Here is a 23,313-nt window from a genome sequence, read left to right on the forward strand (position 1 = left end):
AGGAAATTGGTGTCCTCCTTGTCATTCAATTCAAGAATTTTTTAATTTCTTCTTTGATCTCCTTATTAGTCCAGTGGTCTTCCAGTTGTGTGGTTTTCAATCTCCATGAGGCAGGAGAGTTCCTTGCCTTCTTTTTATGGTTTATTTCTAGTTTTATGCCTTCATGGTCAGAAAAGATGGTTGGTATGATTTCAATCTTTGTGTATCTGTTGATGTTTGTCTTGTGCCCCAGTTTGTGATCGATCCTGGAGAATGATCCGTGTGCGCTCGAGAAAAATGTGTACTCAGATTTTTTGGGGTTTATGTTCTATAGATGTCTGTTAGGCCCAAGCACTCTAGATCCTTATTTAGCGCTTTAGTGTCTGTACTTATTTTTTGTCTTGTTGGTCTATCCATTGTTGATAGTGGTGTGTTGAAGTCTCCCACTATGCATGCGTTTTCTCTGATATCTGTTTTCCAGATGATAATAGTTGTTTGATATATTGTGGTGCTCCTTTGTTTGGTGATTATATGTTAATGAGTGTTATTTCTTCTTGAAGTATTGTCTCCTTGATCATAATGTAGTGACCATTGGGGTCTCTTTTTATTTTTTTGAGTTTGAAATCTGTTTTATCTGATATTAAGTATAGCTGTTCCTACTTTCTTTTTTTGTCCATTTGCTTGTAGGATTGTTTTCCACACTTTAACTCTGAGTCTAATTTTATCTTTTGTAGTTAAATGTGTTTCCTGGAGACAGCAAAAGGTAGGGTTTTGTTTCCTGATCCAGCCTGCGACTCTGTGTCTTTTTATTGAAGAGTTTAGTCCATTTACATTTAGAATTAATATTGATATGTTACCATCTGTATTTGCCATTGTGTTTGTCTTTCCTTTGATTTTATTTATTTTTTCTTTTAATAACTTTTTTTTTTTTTTTTTGGCCTTCTTTCGTTGTTATTCGTCCCTCTGAGGTTCTGGCTTTAGAACTTCTTGTAGTATTTTTTGGAGTGGGAGTTTAGTCGTAATGAAATTCCAGAGTTTTTGTTTGTCTGGGAAGGTCCTTATTCTTTCTTCATAGAGGAAGGAGAGCTTTGGGGGATAGAGTATTCTTGGTTGACATCTGTTTTCTTGGAGTCTGTTGACTATGTCCCTCCACTCTCTCCTCGCCTGTAGTGTTTCTTCGGAGAAGTCTGATGTCAGCCTGATTGGTTTTCCTTTGAATGTTATCTGTTTCTTCCCTCTTGTCAGCTTCATTATTTCATTATTTTTTCCTTGTCTTGGATTCTTGGGAGCTTTACTATTATGTGTCTTGCTGTATTTTTCCTTTTGTCATGGAAGTTTGGTGTTCTTCTTGCTTCTTGTATATCAATTTTCAGCTCCTTCTTCACATTTGGGAAGTTCTCTTCAGTTATTTCCTTGAATATTTTCTCTGTTCCTACATCTCTCTCCTCTCCTTCTGGGATTCCTATAACTCTTATATTTCCTTTCCTCATGGAGTCAGATAGTTCCCGAAGTCTTTCTTTGGTCTTTTTCCTTTGTACTTCTCTTTCCTTTTCTGTTTTGGTTCTTTTTATTTCTGTGTCTTCAAGAGTATTTATTTGTTCTTCCATTTCATCTATTCTGCTTTCATTGCTTTTCCCAGATTTCTTTAGCGCCTCCATTAATTCTTTGACCTCTTGCATTTCTTTTACTTCCCTCTTTAGGGACTCAATTTCATTCTTCTGAACGTCGTTTTCCTTAATGGCTTCTCTCTTTTGGGACTCAATTTCATTCTTCTGATTGTTGTTTTCCTTATTGACTTCTATCAGTTTTCCATCACGGCAATTTTAAATTCTTTTTCTGGAAGGCTCAGAAGGTCTTCGAAGTCACCATAGTTATAATCTGGTGGGTGGTTTTTTTTTGTGGTGTGTCTTTTTTCTGAGGTGTTACTACTTTGCTTGTAGTTTTTCTTTTACCTGCTGCCTGTCTTCTAATTTGCTTCATGCGTTGGGACAGTGTGCCACTGGTACTGGCTGGCATCTTTTTGGTGTGTTCTTTTGGGAGTTTCAGAAACTGGCAATCCAAACGAGTCAAAAACTGTTATGCCAGAAGTCTTGGGAGGCAGTGGTACTTTGCGTATGTTAATGGTCACTGTTACAGAATTTCTCCTCCTTCTGTGTTTAGTTACAAATGTGCATCTTGAAGTCCCACAGACTTCCCTGCAGGTGGGGCATCTGGATTGTACTCTGGGTTCCAAATCTCTAGATCCTCCTCTGTGCTCCGACTTCCTGCCAGGTGGGACTGGGCTTGTGGGGGCCTTCAGCTCACCTCTGACTGTGCAGGGAACCTTCTCCCTCTGGCTCCACAGGGAGCCTTCTGCCAGATTCAAGTAGTCTTTATTGAAGGAAGGTCCCTAAAGGTTCTAAAATGGCGCTTTGGAGACAGGCACACTTCCACGTCCCCGGTCTGCCCCGGTCGTGGGTGCCCGCTCCCTCTCTGGGCTCGGACTGCTGGCCAGAAGGGGCCTGGAGTGGGCGAACTTCCCAGTTCACCTCTGGCTCCTCTGGGAGCCTTCTGCCGGTTTCAAGCAGTCTTTATTGAAGAGAGGTCCTTGTTCTAAAAAGGCGATGCTTGTACACACTCCCCTGAGTTCCCGGTCTGCCCTGGCGTTGGGTGTCCACTTCCCCTCTGGGTTCAGACTGCTGGCCAAGAGGGGCCTGGCCTGGGCGAACTTCCCAGCTCACCTCTGGCTCCTCCGGGAGCTTTCTGCCGGTTTCAAGCAGTCTTTACTGAAGAAAGGTCCCTATTATAAAATGGCGATTCAGAGACAGTCACACTCTCCTGCATGCTGGATCTGCCCCGGCCGTGGGTGCCCGTTCTCCCTCTGGGCTCGGACTCTGGTCAGAAGAGGCCTGGCTTGGGCGAACTTCCCAGCTCACCTCTGACTCCTCTGGGAGCCTTCTGCCGGTTTCAAGCAATCTTTACTGAGTAAGGTCCCTATTCTAAAATGGCAATTTGGATACAGACATACTCTTCTGCGTGCCCGGTCTGCCCCGGCCCTGGGTGCCCACTCCCCCTCTGCATTTGGACTGCTGGCCAGAAGGGACTTGGCGTGGGCGAACTTCCCATCTCACCTCTGACTCCTCCAGGAGCCTTCTGCCAGTTTCAAGCAGCCTTTATTGAAGAAAGGTCCCTGTTCTAAAAAGGCAATGTGGGTATGAACTCCCCTGCATGCCTGGTCTGTCCCGGCCATGGGTGCCTGCTCCCCCTCTGGGCTCGGACTGCTGGCCAGAAGGGGCTTGGCACGGGCAAACTTCCCAGCTCACCTCTGGCTCCTCTGGGAGCCTTCTGCAGGTTTCAAGCAGACTTTACTGAAGAAAGTACCCTATTCTATGGGGTGTTGGTAATTTTTTTTTCTGGTCGCTAGGTGGCACCAGAGATCTCTCCTAGTGTCCTTGGGAAGCTGTTTATTTACCCTGTGGGACAGGGGAACAGAGTGGGAGTGGTGGGGAAAGCCTCAACGGCTTTGGGGTGCCGTGTCTGCCTTGTGCCCCACCATCGTGGGGTTCCCGCACCCCGAATTTCGTGCCCCAGGTCTCAGTTTCAAAGCCCTCAGGTCCAGGATGTGGGCTGTAGCCCAGTTCAGTGTCCGCAGAAATGGCGCCTTTTGCACCCCGCTCCCGTGTCCGGACACCTGGTTTCTGATTACTCAGTGAGGGACATTCACCTCAGTGAGGGCCCCCGCGCTTATCCCCGCAAGCCTAGGTCGCAGGCGGAGGGACCTGGGCAGCTGCGACCCGCGTTTTCTTTTCAAGCGCACCGCTTTTCCACACAAGCTTACCGGCTGGCCTGGGGCTGTCTGTCTGTAACTATACTGACTCTAAGAAGCCACTAGTTGTAGCCACGTCATTAATATGTGTCACTAAGAAAAGAAAAAGCTACTTGTGCTTTCATTATGAAAATAATACCTTTCCCCCCCACCCCATCATTTCTTTTCTATTCCTGTTGTTAAATTTAAGAAACACATTGAATCTGTATTTTTAAAAAAGAAATTATTTTTGCGTAGGTTAAGATAATAACTTTAGAATGTTTTGATTCCCCATATTACCTTTCAGATTTTATTGAAATAATTTAAAAAATTTGATTCTAGTTTTTTATAATTTAAAATTTGACACCTTGTTCTTGACAATTGTGTTAAGCTTTATAGCTATAAGGACAGTTTTGTAGGCTTAACTATTACATTTGCCATTTGGTTTTCTCATACCTTCCTTTTATCAAATGTCTTTTTTTCTAATTCATTTATGGTTTGGATTAATGTTCCTTAATATTTATAGAATCAGTAAGTGATTTACTTTTTCCATCATCTTTCAGAATTTAGTATTGTAGGGCCTCCCTGGTGGCGCAGCGGTTGAGCGCTGGGTTGCGATGCTGCCCGCAGCCTCTGCAGCACCGGTTCGATCCCCAACCACCCAGTGAGGGTCCCACATGGTGTGACAGACCTGTCCTGCTGCCTGCTGCTCCCCTCAGCAGTGTACTTCGTCAGTCTGCCTGCTCTGCTCTCCCCTCTGACTCTGGTGAATTCTCTCACCCTCCTGCGCTTCTGACTATAACCAGTGCTTGTATAAATAAATAAATAAATCTTAAAAAAAAAAAAGGAATGCAATTACTTAAAAAAAAAGAATTTAGTACTGTAGGCAAAAAGTTGATATGTCTTATTTTTTTTTTCCTTTGTAGGTAATGTGCTATTATGTACCTAGTCTCATCTATTTACATATTAACTCTTACTTCCTCCTTTCCCCAATCTAGTCTTTTTAAAAAATATTTGTTTATATATTTTTACATTTAGTCTTTGTGGAGAATTTTCTTTGTGTGTTTGAAATCTTCTGTATACTTTACTTTCCACCCTCACCTGAGGATATTGGATGAACCATTTGAATTTGAAAAATGAGCTGGGGAAATTTTTTTTTACTATTTTTTTTTTTTGATAAAGCTTTCTTCAGCTTGTTCTTTCTATCTAGAAGTAGTAGGACATGCCTATTAAATTCTCTGGAATTAATTGTCCATTTGTCCTTTTTCGTTATGACATATTTATTTATCATCTTTTCCTAAGTGTAGAAAATTCCCAGGCTAGTGTTGAATTGATTAATTTTGATTCAACACTTCTAGTTTTTCTGTTTGTCATCTACATGTTTTGAACACACAGTTCTGTTTTATAAACTGTTTTTATTCTTGAACCACTCTTTTTTTCCCCCGTGAGCCTGTTACATTTTAGCAATGTAATAACCTCTTGAATCTCAGTCACTTTGGGAATTATTTTTGAAAAAATTGTCACTACTGTCTTCTGCCTTATTCTTTTGAACTCCCTGATTTTATTTTTTTAATTATTGGGAATATTTCATTGATGCTTCATTTTTTAAAGTTTATTTTAGGGTAGTGTGTTAGCTGGGACCTCTTTTCTTGACTCATAAGTGGCTGCATTCTCCCCATAGTCTTTTCTGGGGCACATTCTTGGTATCTCTTAGTGTGTTAAATGTCTTATGAGGATATCAGTCAGGTTGCATTAGGGCCTAACTTGATGATCTTATTTTAATTTATGTCCCTCTTTAAAGACCCTGCCTACAAATCAAGTCATATTCTGAGGCATTAGGCAATTTAGTGTATGAATTTGGAGGACACATAGTTTTGCCCATATTATGTAGAGTGATTGCTTGGGTCATTTTTCCCCTCTTTGTTGGGTTTTTCTTTCATGGTGCCACATGACAGTGTATTATGACACAATAGCATATGAGGTACAAGTCATGAATCTTTTTTAATTTTAGATTTCTTGTTCAATTTTTCTCCTTTGTAGTCAATGGAAATATTTCAGTCGAAATTAGAAGAAGCTGAAAAAACTGCATCTACAAAAGAAGATAGCAGAAGAGAACGGTGGAGGAAACCTGCATATTCAGATAAGGCACAAAGCAGTCAAGAAAGTAGAAAATCTGACTTGGCAAAACATAATAAAAGCTTGAGGGATAAATACAGCACGATAGACATTGCCAACAACATCAGTAAAGATAAGTTTAGTGGTGATGAAAATGATAAGAGATCCGAGTCCTTTGAAACACGGAGAAGAGAATCCAATCCAAGGCAAAGTCAGTTTTCTTCTTTTGGAAATTCGAGACCTAAATTCTTAAGACCCTCTGATAATGAAGAAGTGTCATTTCATAGCAAGGGCAGGCATTTAGAACCATCCAGTTCCTCCTCAGCACTGCTCACTCAGGATTCTGTACAGTGTGGTTTTCGAAAGCCCACGGACAACTGTGAAGAGAGTTTATCATCATGGACTCGATCTGCTGGAAGAGAAGGCGACAGGAAGCATTCAAGTCGAAAGCCATTAGAAACCAGGTGCAGTGTTGACTGTCCACACATTTCAGAAGACGTGAGTGAAGAATCTCAGTGTGAAAGCCTGAAAGACGACTCTCTGAAAAAAGAACATCTGCTGGACACAGAGTCTCCATTTGCTGGGTATTTTGTTTTTTTTTTTTTTGTTTGTTTGTTTGTTTTTTAGCTGTTAAATTACTATTAAGGTTCACAGTATTCAAAAAGCTGAACTGAATGTTAATTAACTAGTATTAATTAACAAAATATTACTTATTCTTAGATATGTTGTGACTTTCTGTTAAATTGAATGGAAGAGATAAGATGGGCACATTTAACAATTCAGTAGTTTTATTTTATGGATTACATTTCATTTCAGTTTTATTTAACAAAAAGTTCAAAGAATTCAGTAGCTGTATTTGTTCAGACTGTGTTACTTTTTTGCAGCCTAAAAGACTGAGTTAATAATTCTTTTAAATGGATTGTTACAGGAGATAATTTGGTAGGTTTTGTTATTGCTGCCGTAAGACTGTCAAAGGAAATTATTGTTAATTATAATCATAAATCTAAATATTGCATGCTTCCCGGAAGTCTTAGAGAAATATACAAAAGGAAATATATTACCATAAACCCAAATATGAAGTGAGCGAGATGTGTGAAAAATCCTATAGAGGGAAGGGTAAATTATAGTGGTTGTTTTGCAGAGAAAGAAATAATCCACTTTTGATATGGAGAGGTTTTAAAAATGTTGAAAGATGAGTTTTAAAAGCAAAATATAGGTAGGATAGTTGTATCTAGAATGATTAAGGAGAATAGGAAGCTTTTGCTTGTTTTGTTGTTCTATAAGACTGGATCGATAGAATAGGAAACCTGGGTTGATGGCAATCAAACCTAGGAAGACCTGACTTAACTGCAAGGCTGGCCTTATTAGAGATAGTCACACATAGAACGTAAGTCTCCAAAGGATAATGACTGACTTATACTTCACTGATCATTAAAATGAATGGGATGCTAAAGGAAGAGCTTTTAGGAAATAATGGAATTCAGTGGTAGCAGTAGTAGGATTAAGCATTGTGCTGTGGGTTGTGAATCTGGTAAATCGCTTTTGATAATGACTATCTGAAGCTGTGGATTATAAAGCACAGTGTGCCGCCTTCAGTGGGAGGCATGATCTGGACTGAGTAATGGTAGCCCCAGGCAAATGAGCTGCAGTTCGAGTCTGGGCTTTGTTCCCAGGAGACCAGAGAATTCCAGTTGTGTTGCCTGGCTAAGCAGGGCAGGGATAGAGAATGTCTAAGTCTGTACACATAATTGTCCAGACTTCACTCCAAGTATTCTGGGAAGTAGACTATTTCCAGTCGCAGTTGCTAGTGGGATGAGACTTATATTTCCTGGTATCTTTGGGGTTGGCTAGCATTTGGGTGACCTATAGGTCTTCTGTGACTGCAGCTAATCAGAGTATGTGAAGCTCTTACACTGTTAATATTTCTTCTGGTTCTCTAATTGCTTCTTGTTTGCATGTCATACTTAAATTGTAAGCTTCTGATAGATACGTAGTAATACAGACATTCGCTAAAGCCATATATTTATATTTTTACATTATATTTTTGCATTTTTTTTGGTTAGCTATGTTAATTTTGATGTTACAGATGGTTTGAGGCTTTCCATGAATTCTGTGATTGACTGGAGAGGGAAAGAACAGCCTAGGAATCATCCACATATATGAAAAAGAAAGAAAGTCTGAGCGTGTAGAGTGGTGTAAAGTAAGAGACGAAGGTAGGAATGTGACAAATGCCTGTTTTCAGAGACTAGAAGGATTCAGTGAAGGATTATTTGAAGCTGTTTGTTTGTCTGAACATTATCCTGGGTATATGTTGAACTCTTTATAAAATGCCAGAATTCTAGGAAGCTTTAACCCCCTGAATTTTAGAATTAGAAAAAAACTATAGACTGACTTTAGAACTTTCATAGAGCTGAAAGAAGAAATCATAGTCTGAGGCAGCTGAGGTTGTGATCTGAATAGTATTATGCAACTAGGGCTTCCAGTTAGCAAATTAAAAAAAGTAATATTTGGACATACACACAAAAAATAATTTGTTTACCTGAAATGTCAATTTAACTGGGTATCATATAAATTATTGTTTGGTATTTTATTTGGCTATAATATGTAACACATGGCCATTTCCTGAGTCTGACCTTTTTACAAGAGATAAAACGTATATATTTAAATTACATAGCTTCACAATGCATACACTATTACAAACATTTATTTCTAATCAGTTTATATTAAGAAATGTTTTCACATTAGTTTATATGTATATACTTTTTTCATTGAGAAGACTTTAATAGTGTATTATGAAACTTAGCTATGTTAGTATTTCTTTAAATAGGAGTATTTATGGCCTTTAGATTTCCAGTTTGTTGCTTTTTACAGATAGTGCTGTAGTGAGTAGTTTTGTATGTGTAATTTGCACAGTATTTGAAGTAGACTGTAAAGTGAATTTCAAGAAGTGCAGTTATATTTATACATGTACTTTATTGTATTAAACAATTTACACTTTTACCAGACCTATATGCTAATGGTATTGTCGAACCTTTTGATCTTCGCTATATATGCAGCTTAGAAAGTCTTTCCTTGATTTGCGTGTCTTGTAAGTATGGGTGAGGAAGGACATGTTTTATAGATTTTTTTTTTTAAGATATATTTGTTCATGCATACAAGAACTGGGGTGCAGGCCAGAGGTGTGGGGAGTGAAAGGATTCACCAGAGAGAGAGTGGGTAAAAGAACAGGCAGAATGACTGAAATACACTGCTGAGGGGAGCAGCGGCCTAGACAGGAGAGGTCTGCTGCACCATTTGGCTGGCCAGGGATGGAACTCGTGCTACAGAGGCTCCAGATAGCTTCACAGGGCTGTGCTTAACCCCTTGTGCCACCAGGGAGGCCCTAGATGTTGTTTATTTTTATCTTTTTTGTTGACTAGTCATGTTTTGTGTATATTCTGAGTTCTTCATTTGTGAGAATTCTTTATATTTGTCATGTAATATAATTCTTTCATCATTTGTACATTTTCTTTATTTTTTTACTTTTTCATTAGGCTTTAATGTGATTTGATTTATTATTCTTTTCCTCTGTCCTCTTTAGGCCCTTGGATCATCTTAAATAGCCAAAAACATCCCTTAGTAGTGGCTCATGTGATTAAGAACTTTAAGCTTCTGATTCTTAGGAATAAAATGTGTTTGTATATATTTTCCCTTTTTTTTTTTTTAAGATTTATTTATTTATGCATACAAGAGCTGGGGCATGGGCCGGAGATGCGGGGAGTGGGAAGACTCATCAGAGACAGAGTGGGGAACAGAACAGGCAGACTGACTGAAATACACTGCTGAAGGGAGTAGCGGGCAAGACAGGAGAGATCTGCTGCACCATGTGGGTTACTTCCTGGCCGGCCAGGGATTGAATTTGTGCTGTAGAGGCTGTGGATTGTTTCATAGTGTGGTGCTTAACCCCTTGCGCCACCAGGGAGGCCCATATATTTTCATTTTCACGGGCTTTGTATTTTTCGGCTTTGGCTAGACTTAAGCATACATCTTCATTGTCCTGTCTTGATTGAATCTTTTTTTTATCTTTACTGAGGTCACATTGGTCTACAATACAGTATAGATTTCAGATGTTCAGCTTCTCACCACAGCACCTGTAAATTTCACACCACATCCACTACCAGATGCCCATCTCAAGTGAATCCTTAAGCTTCCCTTCTCCACAGGAGAAGTTTCCCCACAAAAGGGGAGAGTCAACTTAAATGACACATATGTGCCTTTAGATGGAAAATAACGGAAGTCTTTGGCAGTTTAATAAAAAATATTATCATTGTTAACCTCTGTAAAATAAAATACTATTATGAAACAGGACTTATATACCAACTTTCAAGACTAAGTTATGATTATTGGTTTTGAGATGAAAAGGATATAAAGCATATGTGGGATATGTGGGATTAATGAAGTATCTCCCCCTCTTTCCCTTCCCCCTTTCTTTCAAGGTGCAGATATTTGAACATGTTTATATTTCAGTGGGAAAGCTTTAGAATCAATTTGAGAAGAAAGTAGGCACCTAAAAGGATAAATGAACACAATCCCACGGTCAGTGTTCATGAATGAAGGATCCAGTGTGGCTGTACAAATAGAACAATTAGCCTTTTGTGGATATGTGGAGGAAGAGAAAAGTGTGCTGATGAGTTAGGTTAGTATTTTTCAAATACTGATTTTTCAAAATCAGATTTTTTTTTTAGATTTTTAAAATTTTTCATTTATTTATGCATACAAGAGCTGGGGCACAGGCCAGAGGTGTGTGTGTGTTTGTGGCGGAGGAGGGGGGTGAGAGGATTCACCAGAGACAGAGTGGGGGACAGAACAGGCAGACTGACCTAAGCACACCACTGAGGGGAGCAGCAGGTGAGCCAGGAGAGATCTGCTGCACCACGTGGGCTGCTCGCTGGCCTGCAGGGGGACCAAACCCGTGTTGCAGAGGCTGCGAAAGCCTCACAGGCTGAGTCCCAACCCCTTGTGCCACCAGGGAGGCCCCCAAATCAGAATTTTTTATGATGCAGAATACTGGTTGTTCTTTTTGTTTCTCCTTTTATGAACCACTATGAGTTTGGTAACTTAAGGGAAAAAAAGGTGATGTAATAGTTTGAAATAATAATTTGCTCCTCTTTGCAGTGCAGAAAATTGAAATATCCTCACGTTGTAATGGTATACTGCTATTTATTTAAAAAATTATGATCCTTTGGAACAAAATTATCTAAAAATTATTGGCCCAGGTGCACATTATATTTCCCTTAAGTAGTCTTTAAATTAAAAACTTGAGAAATGAACTGTTAGTTTTTTAATTTTTTTCAAATTTGAATTTCTGGTCTGTGAGAAGGAATGAAGTAACAAGGGGAGGTTGTTATATCAGAGATGTCCCTTGGAACTTGGTTGGGGGGGAGATAATTCCATTGATACTCATTTAGAAAGGGTACAAACTGTGATTATTTAATTTATTTTACATTATACATATATGTAAGAATTTATAATTTTCACATTACGGAGATGAGCAATATACTTTTCAAAACATCATTTTTGAAAATTAATTGAAGGGGAAAGAATGAAAATTGAGAAAAGTAGGTTGATTAGTAAATCAGAATTTTTATAAAAATAGCATTGGGGTTATTGGAATGTTGATGGTGGGCATGGCATCATAACATAGTTTTGAAGAAGTGTGAGTTATACACCTAGAAACATAAGAGTGATATAAATTAATGTTACTACAATAAAAGAAATTTGAAAAATATGATTGGGTTCCCTGAAATTCAAATAAATTACATTTATAATACAATAAAAAATGACATGTACCTCAGAATTTAATTTGAAAAAAGTATGTGAAAAATATTTTCCATACAAAAAGTACAACTAATGATGTAAGCAATACCTCAACCCATAGGAGCATATAAAAAGTAATAATGTTCCCTTGTGTACAGGAATGCAGTGCCCCTACTGTTTCTCTTAATTGGTTTTTAAAATGTAGACTGAAGGAACATGAAGGAAACAGAAATATGTTACTTTCTGATATTACTTTACCTGAAATACTGTAGGCTTCTTAATCTAGTAAGTACTGCAATATTGCCTTGCCTTTTAGCAATATGGGAAGAAATGGCTTTTGCAGAATTTCTGCAGAGATCAATACTTTTTTAAAGTCAAGTGCTATTATTAAAAGTTTTCTTTTTTTTTCTTTTTTTGTCCAAAAGGGATTCACTGTTTAAAAATAATTTTCAAGTATGTTTGTTAGGTCCAGTTTTGATTTGGAGGTTTGTTTATATATTTTGCTGTTAACTGGCATGGTTAAAATTGATTAGATTAATTTCAGTGGCATATGATGACATCTAGGAATTCAGAAATTCAGTCATTATAGATATATCCTTTATGTTTCAGATTATGACAGGTTCTCTGCTTTAAAATTTTCTTTATGGCCTCCCCTGGTGCTGCAGGCGGTTGAGCGCCACACTGTGAAGCTGTCCTCAGCCTCTGCGGCGCCGGTTCGATCCCGGCTGGCCAGTGAGGGTCCCACATGGCGCGGCAGACCTCTCCTGTCTCGCCCGCTGCTCCCCTCAGCAGTGTATTTCGTCAGTTTGCCTGTTCTGTTTCCAGCTCTGTTTCTGGTGAATCCTCTCACCCTCCCATGAATCTGGCCTGTACCCCAGATCTTATATAAATAAATAAATAAATCTTAAAAAATAAAATAATATATTCTTTATCCTTCCCTTTGGGGGATTTTAAAAACTTTATTGAGGTATAATTGACATACTATAAATTGATATATATCTGAAGTGTACAGATTGGTAAATTTTGAGGTGTTTATATTCTCATGAAACCATAATCCCCCAGTTTTTTTGGTATCCTTTCATGACCCTTTTTTCCTGCCTTACAAACCTTAGGCAAACACTCATCTGCTTGCTTTAATACAGACTAGTTTACATTATCTAGAGTTTTATATAAATAAGAGCATATGCATACGTTATTCACTCTTTTTATTTTTGTCTGTCTTAATTATTTTGAGTTTTGTCCAGGTTGCATATTAACAACAATTCATTCCTTTTTATTGGTGGGTAATATCCCATTGGTAGATGTAGCAGAATTTGTTTCTACTTCACTTTGTGGTGGACATTTAGATGTTTCCAGTCTGGGGGTGTTAAAACTTTTTGAACATTCAGTACAAGTCTCTGTAGGTACATATTTGCCATCCAGATATTTTTTTGTTAAAAGGCTTAGAATGTGTAGTGATTTTGCCTTTCTCATTTCTTTCTTGGTAATTTGTATCATTTTTTTTCCTTGACCAATCAGATATATGTTTAAAAATTTCATTTGTTTTATGAATCAGCTTTTGTTTTCATTGAATTTGTTTTTATTTTAAAAAATGTTTCTACTCTGAATTGTATTAATACTTATATTCTGTTTACTTTGTGTTTAATTTATTCTTTTCCAGTTTCTTAAGTTTTAAGCTAAGACCATTGACTTCAGATCTTTTTCCTTTTTTGCTTCAAGTATTTAGTATTATAAATCTTCCCATGAGTAATGCTTTAGTGGCATCCCACAAATTGTGATATGTTGTGTTTACATTTTTTAAATTCAGTTCAAAATACCTTTTTATTTTGTTCTTGCCATGTGGGTTATTTACAGGTATGCTATTTAGTTCTGATTAGTTAAGAATTTTCCAGAGACTTTGTTAAAGATTTCTAATTAAATTTTATTGTAGTCAGAACTCATAGTTTATACTAGTGGAATTCTTTAAATTTACTGAGACTTGTTTTATGGCTCAGAATATAGTTTATCTTGATAAATGTTTTCTGTGCAGTTGGAAAGAATGTGTGATCTACTGTTGCTGGGTAGAGTATCCTATCAGTGTTAGCTGATAGTGTTTTTCAGGTCTTTCATAATCTTGCTATTTTCTGCTTACGTACTCTATCAAGGATTGAGAGAGGCATCTTGAAATCTACAGCTATAATTGTAGATTCATCTGTTCCTTTTTGCAGTTCTTTCAATTTTATTTATTTTGAAGCTCTGTTATTAGGTGCATAAAAGTTTAGGGAATCTTCTGCACTTTTGATGGATGCAGTTGTTTTTCATATGAAATTACTCTTTGTTTCTGATACTGTTTTTCACTCTTTAATCTAATTTGATCTTAAAACCATGCCATTTTCTTTTGACTGGTGTGAAAATGTGCTACATCTTTCCCCATTCTTTTTTCTTTTTTTTTTTTTTTTTGATGGATCTGTAAGTTTATTTTATTTTATTTTTTATTTATTTTTTATTTTTTTAATTTAAATTTTATTTTTATATTCCCCATACAATTACAACCCCCTTATTTTGACCTCAAGCCCTCCTTTCCCCGCCCCCCACCCCCATAGAGTGTCTCTTGTTCATAGTTATTTGTTGATTTTGATATTTTCTTTCTTATAGTTATTTTTTTTCCTGGTCCCTTATTTAAGTTTTCTAGATTCCTCTGTGAGTGAGACCATCCGGTATCTTTCTTTTTCTTTCTGGCTTATTTCACTGAGCATGATCCCTTCCAGCACCATCCATGTTGCTGCAAATTGCATGTGTTTATCCTTTTTGAATGCTGAGTAATATTCCATGGTGTATATGTACCACATCTTCTTGATCCAGTCATCTATTTTTGGGCATTTGGGTTGTTTCCAAAGCTTAGCTATTGTAAATAGTGCTGCTATAAACATAGGGGTGCAGGTGCTCTTTGGAATTGATGTTTCTGTGTCCTCTGGGTAAATACTAGGAGTAGAATTGCTGGGTCATATGACCTACTAAACATAGAGTTTCCCCATTCTTTTGTGTTTAATGTATTTAGAGTACATTTCAAATAGTTGAGTTTTGCTTTATATTGATATGACAATTTCTTCCTTTTAATTCTGTTGTTTAGCTCATTTATACATAATGTGATATAATTATGTTTAAATCTAAATTTTTTTTTCTATTTTTTCTATATATTCTTTGTTTTCTTTTCTGTCATTGCCTGACTTCTTTTGGATTGGGTATTTTTTGATTCTTCATTTTTTTGTTGTTATGATTTCTTTTTTTGTTATTGTAGTGCTTTTTTTTAGCTTTGATGATATATATCTTTAATCTACCTTCAAAAGATACTCTGTCATTCTTGTATGCAAATTTAATGATTGTATTTCTTTCCTTTCCTTATTTCACTCAGTGTTGTCATTCATTTTACTTATACTTGTCATTAACCCCTTAAATATTGTTACTATTTCTGCTTAAAATTATTTTAAAGGGATTTTAGTGATAACAAAGTTACATACTTATCTCTTACAGTCTTTGTTACTCTATTTTTCCTTTGGGCTGATCCATGTTTTAACCTTTTTCCTTATGCCTAAAGGTTTTTCTTTTCTCTTTTAAACTAAATTGTATTCAGAAACTTACTAGAATTTATTAATCATATTGCAAAGTCATATCTTGCGTGAATTTCTGATGCCAAATGGCTGTTCAGTATAGTTGCCACACCTATAATAATTCTGTGGGCAGGTGCAAACAACTAATCACTTCAGTGCATCTTCCAGTTCTGCCAGTATTTTCATACTTAAATACATTCAATCTTGAATTAATGCCCTTTTATATCTTCTTACAGTAGAGTTAGGGCATTATTTTGTTTTTGTTTTTGTTTTTTTTAGCAGGTCTGTACATCATCGCTGCACAGTCCATTGTCTAAAATAAAGGTTTTTCTTTAACATTCTTTCAGCTTCTTTGTCTGAAAAAACCACTTTTGTTTTGGAACGTTATTTTCATTTGTAGGCTGACAATTTTAAGTAAAGATGTTGTTGCTCTTCTCTTGCTTGCATTATTTCCATCTGCTGTCATATGATGTGCATGAATGTCCTCTTCCCCCATGGTTGCTTTAAAAATGATCTCTTTTTATAAGTTTTGAGCCATCTGATCATGATGATACCTTGGTGTAGTTTATTCATGTAGTTTTCTTGTATTTGGGATTTCTTGAGCTTGCTTCTGTACATTTTTTAGTTGTCAACCAATGTGTACTATTTGCCTTTGTTTGGTCTCCCCATTCATTCCTTTCTTTCTTTTTAAAGATTTATTTATTTATATAAGCACTGGGTACAGCCAGAAGTGCGGGAGGGTGAGAGAATTCACCAGAGCCAGAGCAGGGAGCAGAACAGGCAGACTGATGTAATACACTGCTGAGGGGAGCAGCCATTTGAGCCATTTCCTCCTCAACTGCTGCGCCACCAGGGGAGGACCTCCCCATTCCTTTCTTTCAGGGTCTCTGGTGACATGAATGGTAGGGTATTTAAGGTTGGTTCACAGCTCTCTGAAACTCTTACTTTTTAAAAATTCTCTTTTTCTCTGTTTTTTATTTTGCCTAGTTTCTAATGCTTAAATAAGTTCACTGATTTTTTTCTGTTGCAGTCTAATCTTCCATTAATCCAATCCAGGGTACTTTTTGTTTCAGATAGTGTGACTTTCATTTATGGAAATTCTTTTCAGGTCTCTATTATTTCTTAGTCATCTCTAACATTTTGAGCACATGTAACATATAGACTGTTGAACACAGTGATGATATAGAATAGAATTAGAATAGTAACTTTAATTCTGTTATCTGTTTTTACATCTCTTTCAGTTTTGGGTTGATTTTGATTGCTAGTTTTTTTCTTCTAGCTGTGGGTCTTATTTTTGTCCATCTTTGCAGCTGATAATGTTTCATTTGAGACTAGATATTATGAATTTTACCTTGTTGAATAGTGAATATATTTCCATTCCTAAAACTATTCTTGAGCATTGTTCTGGGGCAGAGGTAATTTGAAATCATTTGATCCTTTTGACTATTGCTTTTAACATTTGTTATGTAGTCCCAGAGCTGAGTTAGTCCAGGGCTTACTATTTCTGACTAATGAAACAAGACCCTTAATGCTCTATCCAGTGCTTTCTGAATTAAGAGTTTTAATAGTCTGGAAGGTTCACTAATCCCGGGACTGTTGAATACTCTTTCTCTCATTCTTTGGGATAGTTCTTTACCTGCAGGTAGTTTCTTGCTGAATTCTCCTGGGGACTCTCAGTTCTAGGATTCCCTCACTGTGTAGCTCTGTTCTCTCTAGTTGCCTTAGAGCTCCTGGATGCTTAGCTGTAACTTCTTCGCTCTTCCTGGGTTTACTCTCTCTGTACTATTGTCTCAAATATTTTTAAAGTAGTAACATGGGAATTACATGCCAGGATCTGACCCTGGCTGGACAGTTCTTTTTTTTTCCTGTGAGGCTTCCATAGTAAAGGTTGGGCACATGGTCTTTGTCATAAATTAATTTATGGTGTCTTATAAACTCTGTATTGACTTTGCAAAAGAGCACATGGTCATTGCTTTTATTCTTTAAATACAGTTAAATATGTCATTTCCTGGTTACTGTCTCTTAGATGATCAATAACATCACTTGATGAGAAGACTTTCTCCAGATGTGTAGAATTATGGCTGATTTTAGTGTTTTTATTTATCTGTTGTGAGTGGGTCTTTGGTTAATTATGATTATAATTATCATAGTGACCATTACAGAATCTTAAACAATTGATTCATATTGGGACAGGTTTTTTTTTTTTTTAATTGCATGTTAGAATCATGATCTATTGGTACTGAGTGCTTTGCTGAGGTTAGTTTGAGTGTTGTTGTTACTGGCATTATACCTATATTTCATATGTTCTAAATCTGTCCTGTCCAAACAGAAGTAGTCCAAAGGGAGAGTCCATCCACATCATGAGTGTTGATGAGAAGAACAAGTTGGGAGCCAAGATTATCAAGGCAGAAATGATGGGAAATATGGTAAGACTTAGATGTTGTTGTTTTGCATTCTGGTAATTAAATATTAAACTTCTTATGAGTAATTTTGTAAGTTCCTTGGCAAGATGAATGTAGCACAGTTTGAAAATAACTCCTACATACTGTTTCTTTAAGGAATTCCTTGAATGCCTTCAAAAACACAGTATCTACTCCTAAATACATTTTCTACGTTTTCTGTCAATTTGTGAAATCTAACATCCTAGGTAACCAAATACTCATTAATTCGTTTTTTTACTTTGTTATTTAGTTTATTCTTGTATTTCTAACTTGTTCGGAATATTTGAGAGAGGTAAGATACCACTGATACCACTGCTGTCTTTCCTTTTTTTAGTCATGAAAGAACAGGTATTAGTTTCTTAAATTCTCTTACTTAGAAACTCAAAAAATGAGTTTCTGGAAAGGATGGTGAATTCATTTATTTAAATTTGAAGGCCATGTGTTTGTACCTGATAATGTGATACATACTTTGTGTAGGTTAACTCATTTGTATAGGTTAATGTGATTTAACACTGATTGCCTCAGAACTGAATGGGATGATTGGGAAGAGCTGAATTCACCTCTCTACTGGCTTGATAACCTACTGATGTAGTATGTTGTCACATTCCTGTTTGCTAACCCATGTCACATTGCACAAGGTAGAATAGCAAAGCCAGACAAAAGTTCTTGTCTTGCTGTATAATAAAATGCATCATGGTTATATGAGAGTATTTACGTTTTAGTGATTTATTCTTATAATACTCTTTAGTAGAGCAAAGACTGGCTGACAGGATGCTTCTATTTTTATTAGCTTGTATCTCTAATAGAAAGTGTATCTTTGTCTTTGAATCTGGTCCTTGGTATAACACTAAAGTTCAGGTCATCCCAGAAATTGGTAAGAGAGACAAAAGAACAAAAGCCATGACAATAGGAAGAAAACAAAGTTTTAAATTTTAAGGCATAAAGGAATTAATTAAAATAGTGAAAGCAAAGTCATCGGGTCTGGAGGTTTTGCTATGTTGAAAGAAACATTCCTGTGTTTATGAAGCTACTGCCTGAGGAAGATTTTCTTCGCTTATTATATAAACCTATGTATTTAATTTATTTCTTTGTAATTTGTTGCTGCATATATCATTTATTTTCTATAAATTCTTATACACTTTCTAGAGTAAAAAAGAAATTATTCAGATTTTTAATCTAAATTATCTAAATTATTTTAATCTAAATTATCTAAATTATTTTAATCTAAATTATCAACAAAGTAATATTTTAAATCTTACGATGGCTTCCTTGTTACAGATATCTGAAATTTTGAGTACTAGAAGTTTCTGATCTATAAGGAATGATAAAAATGTCATTCTTAAGGTTATGTATATTTTCCATCTCCCTATCTCCTAAAATATATGTCCTTGTGGGCCTCCCTGGTGGGGCAAAGGGTTAAGACGCAACCTATGAAGCTATCTGCAGCCACTGAAGCACAAGTTTGATCCCCGGCTTGGGAGCTACCCTCATGGCGCAGCAGACCTCTCCTGACTCTCCTGCTGCTCCCCTCAGCAGTGTATTTCAGTCATTCTGCCTGTTCTGTTCCCCACTCTGTCTCTGGTAAATCCTCTCACCCCTCCACACCTCTGGCCTGCACCTCAGTTCTTGTATGCATAAATAAATAAATCTTAAAAAAAAAAAGTTCTTGTAATGATTTACTTTGAAAGCATGAACAATGTCACAGGTTTTAAGAAGTTTATCATTGAGATAAGATCATTAGAAATCGGCATACTAGGTTTTAAGTTAGTAACTGCATTTAGGCTACAGTTGACATATAGTGATATCTACATGGGTGTTTGCTGTGCTGTTTTCCCTTCCATTGTATAAATTTGAAATATTATTCTACAGTGAAAAATTAAATGACATATCAACTTATTTTACTTGTTTTTCTTTTTAAAGGAACTAGCTGAAAAACTTAAAGCCCAACTTGAAAAGGCAAATAAATTCAAAGAAACTATAACACAGATGTCATCAAAAAAATCTGGTGTAGAGGTAAGTGATAAAAGTTTATAGGTATACATAATTACCTTGCATACTACTATTCATTGGTAGTAGTAGCATTGTGATATGCAGTGTGTCTGTATCTCTGTGTGTGTATGCTTATTTGCTTACTTGTTTCAAAGTTTGTTTTCAGATGTATTTTCCTATGGTCCACCAGTTTGCCCTGTAGAACTTAACAGCCTAGGGCAAGGAAGACCTGGTTTTATTTTGGACTTTGCCATTTCTGTTTGACCTTGTGCAAATCAAACTGATCCATAAATCCCTCCCCTACAGAATGAAAGACTATATTAGATACTCGATTCTCCTGCAGTATTGCCTTCCATAGTCTAGTCCCATTTTCCGTCCTTATCTCCAAGGTACTGTACATATAACCTATATGCCTCTGGGACATTTACATATGCTATTGGTTATCTGCAGCAGATACCACCCTCCCAAATATGGTACAATTTTCAGTTTGTCTTTACCTCCTTTGTGAACCCATTTTCCTAATCCTCTCAACAGCGCAGACTTTTCCTCTTTTGAAACTTCAAAGACCTTTAAAGTATTCTCTATGGAATTTATCTTTTCAGGTTCTGTATATTTGTGTTCTTGGCATCAACTTCTAATCTAGCCCTATCTCCTCCTTGACACGTCACTATATATGCAAGACTGCTGAAACTGTGGACTTCAGGGGATTCTCAAAATTGAAAGCAGTTCAACTGAAAAAGTTGAAGTTGATTTTCAGTTAAATAACATTTCTTCTCCTGTTTTAGGGATATCATAGGGTAATTGACAGACTATGTCTCATCCCTTGGAAGTTGTTTAGCCCCTTAAGCTTCAGATAGAAAGTTTTTTATTCTAAGGATTCTTTGACCAGAAAGAAAAATTTTATCCTCTCTGCAGAGATTGGACACTTGCACATTTAGTTCTAGCTTTACCAGGAACATATTTGAAACAAACCTCTACCACTATTTCTCTGAGAATTTTCGCTTCCATTAAAATTATTAATTCTGTTAGGGCTGGAGCCTTGACTTGCAAGTAGTTTGGTTAAGTAAAGAAATTGTTTATCAGCACAGAAATTTGCTGACTTTTTCAAGGAAAATTTTGAAATACTTCTGATAGAAATTGTGCCCTTTTGGAAAAAAAGATATCTCATTTACAGGACAATGATTTAGGACTGCTTTCATTGCTTAGCTTATTTGTTAAAGTGATAGGTTAGATGAACAATGTAAATCTCTTCATTCAACAATCTATGATTGTTTTGTTTTAGTAAAAAACTGTCAATGCTTATAATTAGTGGTTTTCTTATTTCTCTTCCCCTTAGAGGAGGAACTATTTATTATTTAGGGCAAGGACTAGTTCTTTCACTTGCCATCTAGTACTTGGCACATTCTAAACAATCAAGAAATACTTGAAATATTTATTGTGTGAATGTTTGTTTTGATTGATTTCCTTTCAGGTAGTTTTCTATTGTAGATCTTACAAATGATCTATGAACTTTGAAAATGATGTCTGTCCTTCCCGGGAGTGTAGTTTCTTTATTTAAACTTTAGGCTAACTACATAGTTTTTTCCACCTAATGTGGCTTTGGACGATGTGATCCACTGACTGCTGGGAGATTGCTAGCTCTGTAGCAGGACAGGTCTTATCCTCATTCTTAAATATATCATGTTCTAATCTCCCTTTCACGAATTTATACCTGTTAATAATCCTTCAGTGGAATCACATCATACACTCCTTTCATCTAGGAATTCAATTCTACACATTTTTAATGGTGCAGGAAATTCAGCCCACTCTTTACAGTAAATAATACAGCAGTCATTGCAAACAAGAGCGATACGTTATTATCAGCCCCAGGCAGCTGTGTGAGGAGAGCTTTGCAGGCATTCTTTTGATAGAAATTGAGGAATTAGCTGGAGGCCTTAAAGGGCCATCGAGACACATTAATAATAATTACATAAACAGATGAACTTATCTGTGGCCTTTTGTACATAAAGTCAGCTGCCTGATTAGTCAGTTATTTTTAGCAGTGGTTTGAGCATGGTTGATTACTGCCTAGGCACTATGTTTTGAATCTATATCTTGGACACATTTATAAGTTACCGTAGTACTGATTCCCAGAATGTGTTTTTCTGTGTTTTGAAGTTCTGGTCTTTGTCACTGATATCTGTATAAACACAGTGAATTGGGAAAAAATTGGTGACCAGGTTTTTTTTTTTTTTAATTTTCAACTGTAATTTTTTTTTTTATTTTTAAACAATATTTGCTTCCCCTCACCTCCTCAGATTGAGTCCCCATAGAATTTCCAAGGCACCTGTGCACCATCACCACAACACCCTGTGCTCCTCACTCCCTCCCTCTGATCCCTCTTCCTCCTCCCCACCTGCAGTATGTCTCTGATTTATAATTGTCTGTTTGTGCTTTGTTGTGTTTTGTGCTGTTATTATTGTTTTTTTTACACTGATGTCTTATTTGGTTCCCCTATATTCCTGTTATAAGTGAAACCATCCATTATTTTTCTTTTTCCTTCTGGCTTATTTCGCTGAGCATAATTCCTTCTAGCTCCATCCACGTTGCTGTGAATGGCATGAATTTATCTTTTTTGATTGCTGAATAATAGTCTATTGTGTATATATACCACATTTTCTTGATCCAGTCATCTATTTTTGGGCATTTGGGTTGTTTCCAGGTCTTACTTATTGTAAATAGTGCTGCAATAAACATAAATGTACAGGTGTTCCTTTGAATCAATGTTTTTGTGTCCTTTGGGTAGATCCCTAGTAGTGGAATTGCCGGGTGGTATGGTAGCTCCATTTTTAGTAGACTGAGGAACCTCCAGACAGCTTTCCATAGTGGTTGGTCCAGTTTGCACTCCCACCAGCAATGTAGGAGAGTTCCTTTTTCACAACATCCTCGCCAACATTTGTTGTTGCTTGTTTTTTTGATATGTACCGTTCTTACTGGTGTAGGGTGGTATATCAGTGTGGTTTTGATTTGCATTTCCCTGATAATAAGGGATGTTGAACATTTTTTCATATGTCTGTTGGCCATTTGCATTTCCTCTTTGGAGAAATGTCTTTTAAGTTCTTCTGCCCATTTCTTGACTGGATTGTTTATTTTGTTTTTGTTGAGCCATGTGAGTTCTTTGTATGTCTTTGTGATCAGTCCCTGTTGACTGGAGTGCAAAGATTTTTTTCCCAATCAGTGGGGTGTCTCCCTGTTTTGGTTAATGTCTCTTTGGCTGCACAGAAGCTTTTGTTTGATGTAATCCCAGGTGTTTATCTTTGCCTTCACTCTCACTGCTTTGGGTGATGAGTCTTTAAAGATGTTTCTGAGATATATGTCTTATAGTGTATTACTTATATTTTCTTCTATATATTTTATGGTTTCAGGTCTTATGTCCAGTTCTTTTATCCATTTTGAGTTGATTTTTGTGCACAGCGAGAGGTAGTGGTCTAGTTTCATTTTTTTGCATGTGGAGGTCCAGTTTTCCCAGCACCATTTATTGAACAAACTGTCCATGTTCCATTGCATAGTCTTTGCTCCTTTGTCAAAGATTAGTTGTTCATAAAAGTGTGGCTTTATTTCTTGGCTCTATTCGGTTCCATTG

The 23,313-nt window shown here is 36.7% G+C and overlaps 1 protein-coding gene across 1 annotated transcript in view; it reads left to right on the forward strand.

Annotated features, from left to right (window-relative positions):
• CWF19L2 (CWF19 like cell cycle control factor 2) overlaps window positions 1–23,313 on the forward strand; it is a 122,178-nt gene that overhangs the window by 41,253 nt on the left and 57,612 nt on the right. Inside the window, exons 8-10 of the mRNA XM_084249679.1 lie at window positions 5,804–6,462; window positions 17,594–17,687; window positions 19,623–19,715. Of these exons, the coding sequence (XP_084105805.1) occupies window positions 5,804–6,462; window positions 17,594–17,687; window positions 19,623–19,715 (846 nt within the window). The remainder of the gene's footprint in view (window positions 1–5,803; window positions 6,463–17,593; window positions 17,688–19,622; window positions 19,716–23,313) is intronic.

Source organism: Talpa europaea, assembly GCF_964194135.1.
Source record: "Talpa europaea genome assembly, chromosome: 12".
Classification (NCBI taxonomy): Eukaryota; Metazoa; Chordata; class Mammalia; order Eulipotyphla; family Talpidae; genus Talpa; species Talpa europaea.